This window comes from Neofelis nebulosa, chromosome 12 (genome assembly GCF_028018385.1).
Source record: "Neofelis nebulosa isolate mNeoNeb1 chromosome 12, mNeoNeb1.pri, whole genome shotgun sequence".
Taxonomy (NCBI): Eukaryota; Metazoa; Chordata; class Mammalia; order Carnivora; family Felidae; genus Neofelis; species Neofelis nebulosa.
This window is the reverse complement of record NC_080793.1, coordinates 83,158,495-83,171,778: the sequence shown is the minus strand read 5'-3', so window position 1 is coordinate 83,171,778 and position 13,284 is coordinate 83,158,495. Positions and strand designations below refer to the sequence as shown.

The 13,284-nt window shown below is 39.2% G+C and overlaps 1 protein-coding gene and 1 long non-coding RNA gene across 4 annotated transcripts in view; one reads left to right on the top strand and one right to left on the bottom strand.

The window, feature by feature from the left end:
* The window catches only part of PTAR1 (protein prenyltransferase alpha subunit repeat containing 1), a 50,844-nt gene that overhangs the window by 10,013 nt on the left and 27,547 nt on the right, over positions 1-13,284 (bottom strand). For 2 of the 3 annotated variants that reach the window (XM_058695740.1, XM_058695741.1), the window contains exons 4-6: positions 12,187-12,291; positions 9,688-9,901; positions 994-1,298 (exon numbers count right to left, since the gene is read on the bottom strand). In XM_058695740.1, coding sequence (XP_058551723.1) covers positions 994-1,298; positions 9,688-9,901; positions 12,187-12,291 — 624 coding nt within the window. The remainder of the gene's footprint in view (positions 1-993; positions 1,299-9,687; positions 9,902-12,186; positions 12,292-13,284) is intronic. The other variant, XM_058695742.1, reaches the window with a different exon arrangement.
* LOC131492094 (uncharacterized) overlaps positions 1-13,284 on the top strand; it is a 57,493-nt gene that overhangs the window by 38,799 nt on the left and 5,410 nt on the right. Inside the window, exons 3-4 of the long non-coding RNA XR_009251846.1 lie at positions 4,091-4,171; positions 9,294-9,377. This is a non-coding gene — a long non-coding RNA (uncharacterized LOC131492094). The remainder of the gene's footprint in view (positions 1-4,090; positions 4,172-9,293; positions 9,378-13,284) is intronic.

Genomic DNA, 13,284 nt, shown 5'->3' with positions numbered 1-13,284 from the left:
CCAATGATATGGAGGTTAGTATCTATCTTGTCTCTAGAAAATGTGGAGTAAGAGTGTCTCTTTAGTATGAGAAAAGGAAATTTAGGAAGGTGCCAAAGAGGGTAGATGGTCTCCCATCTTCTAAATGTACTTAGCATGGAGGAGCAGCTGAACATGTCTCCTCAAAAGGCGGCAAATCTCAACAAGTTTAAAAACATACAAATATGTAAAACGCCTATCTCCTGCTTGGCACAGCAAGTCCTTCGTCTACAAATAGAATCCTATAGCCTGAAGCAGAATCCGCATTTATAGAGACAGAGATGCTTCAAAAAAGAACCAATCAGGGGGTTCCCATACCTGGACTTCCTTCCAACATGAAAGTTACTTGGCTGTCAAATGTACTCAGAACTCAGGTTATGAGGTTGCTAATCCTCTTTCACTCCTTCCTAATAATTCTGCCCTGCTCCCAAAGTACACCTTACTTTAAAAAAAAAAACCAAAAAACAAAAACAAAAAAACCCCAACCAGTGTCAAGAGTTTATTATTTAAGGAATGTTAATTTGCAGACCTTCAATAAGCTTAACTATTCTCAAGGTCCAATCAACAGTCTGATCAATGGTCTACACCCCACTCTGCATCAGAATGTACCTGCTAAGTTTCTTTGCATTGTGTTTTTGAAGACTAGATGGCAGTCTTCCACCCCACACATGCTACAAGTATCAGGATCTCCAAGGAGGGAGTCTAGAAACTTTTGTTTTCAGTTTGGAAGTAACACAGCTGTTGCACAGTCAAGGTTGAATGCCACCATCTAAGCATTAGACAAAGATCTGCATGAGGAACTTCTTATTGAAGATCATGAGGATGTGGTAACGAAAACTCCTCTGAACTCAGGCAAAGCTCTACCATCAGATTACCATATTTACTCCAGAAGGCAGGCCTACGATGTAGGACCTTCTACAGCTCTCAGGAAGACATGTGGTTTCATGCAGAAAGCGGATTTTTCCCTTCTCTTACCTGTGGCACCAAAGGGTCTCATGTCCTGGGTAGGAATCAATAAGATCAGTGCTGAATTCAACTTCTTCTTCGAGAAGATGGGGAAGATTTATCCTTGCTTCCTCTGTTGAAGCTGCTGCTGCTTCATGTTTTGCAAGAACCAGAGCTGGCTCACTTCTCAGAGGGTTTTGCTCCAATACAGAACCATCTATCACAGTTTGGCTAATCAAAGACTTTAACAAAAACTGGCGGTAGTGAAATCCACTGTGGTCTGAAACGTGCATGGATGCCCAGTGTTTAGTAGAAGACAGTTCATCAAGAAGAATCTTGTAGGAAGAAAAAAGGGAAGTGAGAAGTGGAATAGCCAAAGGCTTTTCTTCTCCATTAACGCCTTGGATTTCTTTGATTTGTTCCTTGTTTTTCTGGTAACAATTGTTTCTACCAATACTTTGTATACAATGTCCAACACAGTGCTGTCACTTAGTGGAAGCTCAGTGAAGGCTAGTTTCCCCCTTTCCCTGATAAATAAGAGATTTTTTTATATACACCACAGAATTTAAGACTTGTCATTCTTTCCCTGGACCTTGATCAATCACATTCTGATTGGCACACCCACAGAAAAGCCAAATTCTAGAATAATGATGAACATTAGGGTGATTATTTACAAGAATGCTGATGTTGAAGAGAAAATATAAATTCAGAGGTTACTTTGAGGTAAACTTTAACATTTAACCAACACCAGAATATTTAACTTAGTATTTATTGAACAATCGACTCAAGGTAGTGATTTGTTCTTCACTATCTAAGTGCCATGAGGGCACAGAGCATGTCAGTTTTGTTCACTACCTAATTCTAAGGGCTTAGTGCAAAAAACATGATGCATGAAAAATAGAAATTTCCAAGAGCTCATAATCTTCACTGTTCATGTCAAACTCAATTCGTATCAATGATAAATGATTTTGTTAAGTAGATGAAACAAAATTCAGCAGTGAATTGTTAAAGCCTGCGTATTATCAATCCTGCAAACTAAGCAATTTCGAATGGAATGATAAAAAGAAAAGCCAGCAGTTATGAAAAAATAAATTATTTGGCACTGTCTTGTACAAGTAGCAAACGCAAGTGGATTTTGATCAGTGAAAGCCATATTGAGGGCGTGCCACATTCCATCAGAGGATTTTCAGATCAGCTCAAGAAAAAAGACATAGACTTTTCAGCAGTGAATGGCAGCTACCGCACAAAGCCAAAGGGCTCCTCCTTCACCTGCTCGTCAAGGGCCCCAGGTAAACTCCTTCTCCTGCACCAAGATCACCTCTCCATTTCTCACATGCCCTTTCTTCCCTAGAGGAAATTTCTCCCTCTTCTGAACCTCCACAGTTTCTGTGTGTTCTCTCATATATATTACAGAACTTACTGTACATCTTTTCATCCTCACTAAACTCTAAAAGTTGTTTGAAATATTGTCACTCCTAATTGCTGTTTCCATCATTCTATACCCAGTGGCCTCAGAGTGGACATCTAAGTATTTTATAAGTGAACAATTTAAGGAATTAAGTGACCAGTACAGAGGGGCAAGATTACTCCCAGCTAGGACAGCAGATTTATATCCGTGAAATGTTTTAAACATCTCCTTTAAGTTCTAAAGAGTTTATTTGAAGCCAAATAAGTTTGTTTCCAGAACTGGTGAATCTCTGAGAAATGGAAAACAAGACTGTTCATTTGATTAAAATAGTGCACAAAATAGCACCAGATAAACTTCTACCTTAGAAAAATACATACTAACCTTAAGGTTAGTTACATTTTTGAAGAATTAACCTGCAGAACATTTAGGCTACAATACATCAGATTTCTAATTTTGGTAGGGCTTCTTAATATTGATTGAAGAGTACGAAACATGTTTAAAAGGAATTTACATAATGTGAAAAACCTTTAGATTATTTCTTTTTTTTTTTTTTTTTTTTATTTATTTTCGGGACAGAGAGAGACAGAGCATGAACGGGGGAGGGGCAGAGAGAGAGGGAGACACAGAATCGGAAACAGGCTCCAGGCTCCGAGCCATCAGCCCAGAGCCTGACGCGGGGCTCGAACTCACGGACCGCGAGATCGTGACCTGGCTGAAGTCGGACGCTCAACCGACTGCGCCACCCAGGCGCCCCTGAGTTTGTTTTGTTTTTAGTAAGCTCTGTGCTCAGTGTAGGGCTTGAACTCAGGACCTCAAGGTCAAGAGACCCATGCTCTCCCAAGTGAGCCATCCAGGCGCCCCACCTTTAGATTATTTCTTACTGCATATTTCTATACACAAAAATTTTAATTTTTTTTGTAATTTTGAGACAAAAAATAGCACAGACATGAAAGATTTTCAACAGTATCAATTTAATTCCTTTAAAGATATTTCTCAGACTTTTTGGGGGGCCTGGGTGGCTCAGTCAGTTAAGCGTCCGACTTCGGCTCAAGTCATAATCTCACGGTTCATGGGTTCGAGCCCCATGTCGGGCTCTGTGCTGATGGCCTGGAGCCTGCTTCAGATTTTTTGTCTCCTTCTCTCTCTGCCCCTCCCCCACTTGCATGTGTGCTCTCTCTCTCAAAACCAAAACATTAAAAAAATTAAAAAAAAATTTTTTAACAGACTTTTTAGGAGAAAAATTCACTGTGTTCTTTTCCCTTGATATATTTAAGAGGCATACTAAACTAGAAAAGAAACTTTAACAGGAATTTCAGGGCATTTTTTTTTTACTAGAATAAAAAGGTTGAGAGATATAAGCAATGACTTTTTAAAGCGACAGCCATTACTTTTAAAGTGATCTTGGGGCGCCTGAGTGGCTCAGTCGGTTAAAGGGCCGACTTTGGCTCAGGTCATGATCTTGTAGTCCATGAGTTTGAGCCCTGCATCGGGCTCTGTGCTGACAGCTTGGAGCCTAGAGCCTGCTTCAAATTCTGTGTCTCCCTCTCTCTCTGCCCCTTTCCCATTCGCACCGTGTCTCTGTCTTTCAAAAATGAATGTTACAAAAAAAAAAAAAAATGATCTTAAAGACACTGCATAGAGATATGGCTTAAATGTAAGATACTGACAGAATCAATGACCTATAGATGGTGTAATTTACATATTACTATTCTTTTTCAGCACTCCTTATAAAAATGAATGAGTGAATAAATAGCTACAGGAAAACCACAGTAGCAGGGCTATGACCCAGAAGGATAATAGGTAACAATCCTAAAATTAAAATAAAAAATGTGTGTGTGTGTGTGTATAAATATACATATATATAAATATATATATTTATAAATATATATGTGTATATATATATATATATATATATATATAAGCTATCTGCCCTATAAATTTTTAAAAATACATGTGGTTATTTTCTGATTATGAGTGACACAAAATCATCATTCTAGAACATTTCAAAAATACAGAATACAAAAAAAGCAAAAGAATCATTCATCACCTTATTGGCCAGAGAAAACTACTCTTAACATTCTGGCCTATCACCAGTCTTTCAGCTTTTCTCTATGCATGCATGTGCGCAGTTTATTTTTAACACAGACTTGGGATACTCTTTTATTCTGATTTCATTCCACTAAATTATATACATATACCATGTCATTAAATATTACTCTATAATTTTAAACTTTTGCATGATATTTCATCCTAAAGATTATCACAATTTAACCATTCGCTCATTTTGTTTCCACTCTTGTATAAGTAACACTCTTTTGAACACACATATATATAAAGTCTATGTGCACAACTTATTTACTTAGGAGAAATTTCTAGAAGTATATTTACTGGAACAGTGAGAAACATTTTTTAAAGTTCTTCATATATATTGTCAAAGTGCCCTCCAGAGGGGCTGTGTAATTTATATTCCTACTGGAAGAACATGTTAAATATTTCTTAAATTCCTTACTAGTACTTTAATAGTCACTAATTTAATAAGTGGAAAATCATGTCATTTTAATTTGCATTTCCTTTTACCATTAAGGCTAGATATTTATTTTATTCTCTTCTTCTTCCTGTGTCTTCTTATGCAAACTGCCTATTTTGCCTAATTCTCTCTTTTTTATATAACTGCCTAATTTACTATTTGTGATAGTCCTTAATTTTTCTTACAAGTCTTTAAGAGATCTTTATAAAGGTATTAGGTCCCTATGTTATAAATATCTTTCTGTTTTTAAAAAATATCTTTCTTACTATGTTACTGCAACTGATTTTTTTAATTCCGTTTTTTTCCTTCAGGTAAGTTTTTATTTCATTTAGAGTTCAGTTTGGTATATGATATTAAAACCTGACAAGTATTTGCTAAAAGGTCAGTCTTAATCATCATCACAGATTGAACAAAGAATCCTTTTTCCAGTTATGTGAAATTCCATATTTCAATGAAATTTGTACACATTATGTATTGGGATTTGCTTCTGGGCCTTATATTTTCCATTAGTGTGTTAATTACTGAGTAGTACCATGATTACTCTCTTTTTATAAACATTTAGATAGATACTAGTATACACTGTTCCTCATTTTCATTTTTTTCAACAATTTCTTAGCTATTCTTGAAGATTTATTCTTTCTAATGTACTTTAAGAACCAATTTCTGAAGTTAAAAAATAAACTGGTGGTTTTTAGTATATATTGAGTTGTGCAGTCATCACTGCTGTCTAATTTCAGAACATTTTCATCACTTTCATAACAACTTCCATTCCTATTAGGAGTCCCCTAAATCTCCATTCCCCCCAGTCTCTGGCACCCACTAATCTGCTCTGCCTATTCTGAATGTCATATAAATGGGATTATAGGGCATGTGGCCTTCCTAATCTGGCTTCTTTCAGTCAGCAATGTTTTTAAGGTTCATCCATGTTATGGCATGTATCAGGACTTTGCTTCTTTTTTATGGCTGCATAATATTCCATTGTATGGATGGATACACCACATTGCATTTATCTACTCGTCGGTTATCTAACATTTGAGTTGTTACCTTTTTGGGGCTATTATGAATAATGCTGTTATAAACGTTGCTGTAATAAGTTTTGGTATGAACATGTTTTTGGTTCTTTGGGGTATATACAAGTACCTAAGAGTGGAACTGCAGGGTCATATATGGTAATTCTAGGTTTAATTTTTTGAAGACATGCCAAACTGTTTCCCACAGTGGCTGCACCATTTAACATTCCTACCAGCAACGTATAAGGGCTCCAATTTCTCCACATCCGTGCCAACACTTGTAACTGCTGTTTTTCATTTTAGCCATGCTAGTTGGTTTTCATTTGCTTTTCCCTCATGGCTAAGACGTTGAACATCTTTTCATGTCTTTATTGGCCATCTGTGTATCTTTTTTGCAGAGATGACCCTATGTGCTTTCTCAGGTGACACAAGGTATCAACTTTCAAGTGGCTAGGAGTGATAAACTGGCGAACCGTGATCTTTCCTCTCACCCCACAGTCACAAATGAGACTATTTTAAAATTTGCTTAAATCCACTTAGAACACACAATCAGAATAGAAAATAGAAAATGAAAATCTCATAATTCCACCCTAGCACTGTTCACAATTCTTTATTCTTTTTTTTTCTGAGCAGCAAATGTATACATGCTTGTAACAGAAAACACAAAGGAGGATATATATAAAGGTTGAGCAGTTACAACATGCCAAGCAGTATTCCAAACACTTCAAAATCTCATTCAATGCTAACAATATATTTAAAAATTATATTAGGACCATCTCATATTTAGTTTAGATCCTTATCCTATAGTGAGCATTTTTCTTTAGATTATCTTCCAAAATATAACTTTTAGTACCAACAAAATATTCCAATTTGTGATATAATTCAATGTAACTAATCTGTCATTATTGGAGGGTTAGACTGTCCTAGTTTTTCACTATGATAAACAGTATTTTTATATACCAAATGTTCATATTTTATATAATAGCCAGTGTTTACCCAACACTTAGTACGAGCCCTTGTGAGAGCCACTTTATGTGGATTCTCCCATTTAATTCACAACACTTGATGAGGTAGGGATTACCATCATGCCCATTTTACAGATGAGGAAACTGAAGGTTAGTGAGGCAAAGAAACTCCCCCAGGGCCACAAGCCAACTCGGTGGCAGAGTCAGGATTTAAGTTGGGTCTGCGTGACCACCGAGTGGAGCCTTTGATCATGACACCACCTAACCTCGTCTCCCATTACGTCTTTAGGCAGAAGTGCTAGATCACAAGGAACATGCCTCTTTTTGGGTAAAGTCTGTAAATGCTGCCATGTTACCCTTCAGTAAGATCACACCTGTTTCTACAATGCTTGTTTTCACACCCTTATCAATGCTGGATACCAGCACTTTAAAAAATAGTATTTTCAATTGTCTATGTAAAAAGATGCCAGCTCATTGACAGGTACCAGTGATTCCTCTGTGATTACTTTCTCTAATAGACAAAGCGTAGTAGGGCATGATCTCCTAGCAGGGCCCAGTGGTTTCTAAGTGCAGAAAGGGGATTTTGTAAATCCAGCCCCCAGAGAGCACTGCAGCAGCAGTGGTGACAGGAAGAGCACCGAGGTCAAGGGCAGGGCACAGCAGGTGGACAGTCCAGGTGAGCCTCGGACTGGACCCAGGCAGCTGAGTCAACACACCGCTCATGAGTTCTCATCTTTAACATCTGAAAAGTGTCAAGAAACCAAGAATTTCCCCTCGGCCCCGTGTTCCTGACTTTATGGGAATGCCACTTTAAAAGGTCCACATCAGGGGCGCCTGGGTGGCTCAGTCGGTTAAGCGTCCGACTTCGGCTCAGGTCATGATCTTGCGGTCCGTGAGTTCAAGCCCCGCGTCGGGCTCTGTGCTAACAGCTCAGAGCCTGGAGCCTGTTTCAGATTCTGTGTCTCCCTCTCTCTCTGACCCTCCCCTGTTCATGCTGTGTCTCTCTCTGTCTCAAAAATAAATAAACGTTAAAAAAAAAAAAATTAAAAAAAAAAAAAAAAAAAAAAGTCCACATCAAGGTAGGAAAGTTTCCAAAGACCTCTCGGCTCACCTGGACTCTGCCTTTTCCTTTATCTTCAACACTCCCTGTGCCCCTCCCCACCCCCTACGCACTACCAAGCTGTGGAGCTCGGATGACCAGACTCCATAAGGACCCAGAACTCCCACACCCCACCAGACCCCTGGCAGGGCCACAGCCTTAGCTGTTTCCAACGAGCCCAGCCCGGATGAGAAGCTGTTTCTGGGCTCCCATCACACCCCGTGCTTCCTTCGGCTCCGGCAAGTGTCAGACCATGTTGTAATTGCTGATATCTGTCTCCTCAACCAGATTTTCAATTTGTTGAGAGCACTCCCTTTGTCATCATGCTACACCCAGCATATAGGCCGGCGTCTGGGAATGAAAGAGTTTCAGTACTTTTTCATGAATAAATTACACTGAGTTCATCTAGCAAACTGGTAGCCAGTTTCACCTAAACTTTCTATCTGTGGGGAACAAAGAAAGGAACTAAAATTCAGTGAGCCTCTATTAGGTGCCCAGTACTTCACATGCACAAACTCCAGTAATTCTCACAATCCACTGAGGAAGGCAGTTGAGCTGGTATTTCACAGATGAAACGTTAAAGCCTCACTTTCCACACAGGGCTAGTAGGGCCAAAATCTGAAGCCAGGTCAGTATGAATCTGTCTTTGTGCTCTTTCTACTCCAATAACATTAAGGGACACCCCCTCTGAAACACAAAGCCAATATAAACCGGAAGGGAGGGGTTACTTTTCCAGAACTGTTGGTTTAAAATTCCCTTGGAATTTAAAAAAAATCTTGGAGGAATCTCTGGTTAGGATACAGAGAGGGGAGCAGGAACCTAAGAAGGGAGATGTAGGAGGGGGTGGTAAGCAAAATTATAGAATGCTTCTCTATTAATCTCAAAGCACCACACGAGGTATTTTGACCCCTTTAAGGTGTCTCAAGCCTGGGAAGCTTTCAGAGGAGTACCGTGGATTCTTATGGCACTAAAACATAAGAAGCGAAGAAAAATAGCAGCTGTCATATGTATGATGGAGCAAAAGGATAGCTGGTCTCAGTCTGATGAATAATAAGTCATATAACCACGGCCAAGCCTAAGTCATTAAAATTCTCTGGAAACTTCCATCTCCTCATTTCTAAACTGAAAGGTTTAGGCTATGACAGCTTCCAACCCGGCTCTGCATCCAGAAAGCTCCCTGAGCCCGTGAAAAATACTGATCTTAAATCCTGTCCTTTCCCCAATTTTCGTAGGCCTGGGGTGAGACTCAGAAATCCTAAAGTGACTGACAGACTCAGCCAAGTTTGGGAACACCAGGTGAGATCTTCTTTTCCCTCCCCAGGAGAGAAGGTGAACAGGCAGCCAGCTGGTTCAGCACATCAAGTCGCAGAACGGAAGACCACCAAGAAAGAACCGGTCCAATTCTGTAAGGCTTAATAATCTCTTCCTGTTTCAGGGCAAAATGAATTATGCTCCGTCTTCTTTGCTGCTTAAACTTGTGTTAGTTCTACCAACGTACTAACCAGAAGAGTGCCAAACTGCACTGGTGAGGAATGTAAACTTTTTGAATTGCCACGGCTTCCCTGGAGGTATCAGCTGCTAGATCCTTCCCAGGCTGCTGGGCCATTAGTTCCTCTACTTTCTTCCTTAAAAGTTCCTCTGAGGAGGAACTGCTATCAGAAGATTTAAAGGGCAGACAGGGAATGTGCGTAGGGAGACTGGAGGAACAGCCTTACCTTGACGTCCAGCTTGGCCAGATGCTGCAGAACCCAGATGCGATGGGACCAGGCATTATAGTTGCTTGGGTATCTCCCTGCTGCTTCACCACAGACCTCCATCTCTTCTCGTATTAGTCTCTGTGTCCTTTCTGCAGGAATTGTTCCCAAGTTTCCTTTTGTCACAAAGGAAGGCAAGGAGGTTTCCTGAATTAGCTGTTGTAGCACCCATCGCCTGTTAAGGTACATGTGGGAATGAGAACGACGAAAGAACATAAATCAGAGAGGAAAACAGCCAGTTTTCTTTGATCTTAATTTCCATTTGTGCAATGCCTATCTATGAGCCCAATTTTGCGGCAGTGGGATTACTTTGTTGTATTTGTTTTTAAAGATATATTGGGGTGCCTGGGTGGCTCAGTCAGCTGAGCATCTGACTTCAGCTCAGATCATGGTCTTGTGGTTCATGAGTTCAAGCCCCACACTGGGCTCTATGCTGACAGTTCAGAGCCTGGAGCCTGCTTCAGATCCTGTGTCTCCCTCTCTCTCTGCTGCTCCCCTGCTCGTACTCTGTCTCTCTGTCTCAAAAATAAATAAAACAGTAAAAAAAATTTTTAAAGATATAATTAGCTTCAGCACCATGGATAGAGAGGATGAGGAAGAAAGGTCAGAGAGAGAAACCTTTCTAAAGCATTAAAATGTGTCAAAAAGAGATTGCCTAGTTCCAATATAACAACTCAAAAAAGTCCAATTGGCCAGGAAATGCAAAGACAAGGGGTGTGTGTGTGTGTGTGTGTGTGTGCGCACGCGTGCACGCGCATGTGTGTGTACCGGGTTGTGGTGGTGGTGGTCCTGGAAGGGATATTAATTAATGGCTGGTAAATCCTAGAAGAGGAGTCATGGTTCACATCTTTAATTATATGTACATGCCTCACCCTATGTGTATTTGTTTGCAAATAAGAAACTGCATTATGACTGCTTTCATTAAGCAGAATTTCTTTATTATAGCAGAAAATGTGGAAAGACACAAATACAATATAATTAGCTAAACCATCAAGGAGATTTTAAAATGTCTTTATCCACAGATTTTCCCCTTGTCTATTTAAGATTTTCATTAGCATACATTTAAATGAAAAGCACTAAAAAAGCATGTCTAAAAAAGCATGTCTAACCACCTAATGTCTTTAGTTTTTACAAATATTTTCTCAATAAGAAGCATTCTTATAGACAAAATTTTCCAACCCAAAGGTTACTAGAAATTGAGTATAAAAATTCATTTTGTCATTTTCAAACAGAAGCTTTTTACTTAACAACAAAAGCCTGTTTTATAAAATATTAGATAAACCTATAAATTGGTACAATAATGCACTTCCCCTGCCATCACCCCTTTCCAAACCTCTATACACACGCTCATATGCCTCTCTGAAGTGTTATCCCAATTCCTACTAAGAAAATACCATGGACTCCACAGTGGAAGCAGCTGATTTGCAATGCTAGCCAAAGGCAAGATCACAGCTAAGATACCTTGAACTAAGATCCTAAAAATGCTCAGGACTTAAGAAAAGTTCTAAGTGGCTTAGTAAACGGAGAATGGACTTTTTTTGTTTGTTTGTTTGTTTGCTTGTTTATTTATTTTTGAGACAGAGAGAGACAGAGCATGAATGGGGGAGGGTCAGAGAGAGGGAGACACAGAATCTGAAACAGGCTCCAGGCTCTGAGCTGCCAGCACAGAGCCCGACGCGAGACTCGAACTCACAGACCGCGAGATCATGACCTGAGCTGAAGTCGGCGGCTTAACCGACTGAGCCACCCAGGTGCCCCGAGAATGGACTTCTTTATAAAGAATTTCCCCACTGACCCCAGCCGGCAAGCCCACACCATCCCATTTTAGTCAAAATGGAGTCGTTTTGTGGAGTCCCAAGAGCAAGATGCTTCAGAGAGCCAGGATGTTGAGATGAGTTTTTACGTGCATTTTGGCTGCCTCGGGCCTTTAACCTAAAAATATCCTTTGCGATTATCATCTTAGCAACTTCAGCGTGGCCTATACACCACTCACCTCAGCTGCCCTTGTTTTGTTAGTTTTAATAACCACAGCCATCACTACAGCAGTCTGTACCAGAAACACACCGAATGGATTCTACAACCCGAGTTGCTCATTATAGTTGAATATGGAAATGCCATCTCTATCATGACCGCTCAGAGAGTTAATACTAACAGCTAAAGTCGACTGAGTATTTAATATGTGCCAGGCACTGTGGCAGTGTTAACATACATTAGCTCATATAAAGCCAACCATTAACTCTGAAATAGGTGTAATTATTATTCCCGTTTTACGAATGAGAAAACTGAGGCTTGAATTTCTGAAGATCACACAGAGAGCAGGTGATGGCATATAGATTTAAAAGTAGGTAACTCAGCTTAAGAATTCATACTCGGAACCAATATGTGACCCTGACTGACACTGTGTTTTGTCCAGCCATTCTGAATCCTAAGTAAGAATCCTATAGTGTAAAGTTACCACACCTGTGAATCCATGTTTCTGGACTCTTTGGAAATTTAGTTAAGGCCAGTTTTCCCAGATGTAAGTCCTTAATTGGATTTAAAGTGCCAGAGAGGATCAGCTCTTTTCTGTAAAAGAAAAATAAAAAGAACCGTTACTCTTATCTTTCCATCTAAACATACTGCGTGGCTATTAATGGAACCTCACTCTGAAGTGAATTTCCAAGAAAAAGAAAAAAAAACAAAACATGAAACTCTCATAAATATCACACAAAGTAATCGAGAATATATTCTCATTATCTCAAAGTTAGCAGGATTAATAAATTGAAACAGAAGCTCTTAAATCAGTAGTGGAACTTGAATTACCAAACTGGAGAGGGCAAAGAGCTTCTCTGGCTTGTCTCATTTCCAGAACTCACAAGGCCTGACATCAGTATCTGTAGGGCAGATCCAATATGAGTCAAGAATTGCTCTACTTGGAGTTAATTGTACACACAGTATGATTAAGATGTAAGGGAAAAAATCATTCATTCAACATTACCCTAACAAAATTACTATTTTTATTTTTCAATTTTCCCTTATGTCTTTCCCCATATGTATATATATTTAATTAACATATAATTTTATATTATGTTTTACAGCTTAAGAGTTACCTTACCCCACGGTTCTAAAGTGAACATTTAAAACGGTCAAATAGTTTCCACTGATTGGCTATGCTATCATTTAATGACCTTTTCTTCTTTGGTTAGACATTTGGGTTGCTTCCAAGTTTTTGCTATTCTGAAATATTTCTGAAACAGAACGTTATGTTTAAGACTTCTTTTGTTTCTAACATTACGTTTGGGATAAGTTCCCAGAAGATGTTATTACTGGGTGAAATACCTGCACGGCCCCTGATACCCTGACCGCTGCTTTCTGAAATACCAACAGAAGAGCTTCTGTGCAGTTATGAGACTGTCGTGCAAGAGCTCTCAACCTACTTCTCAGGTTCTGATAGTCCTGATTATATTCCCAATTAATTTGCAATGAATCTATTACAATACAATTAGGTCACTGACTAGAATTTACTAATCTTAAAAAGTCCTTCCTGTGGTAGGGTTGGTAATTCATTTATTTTAGAGA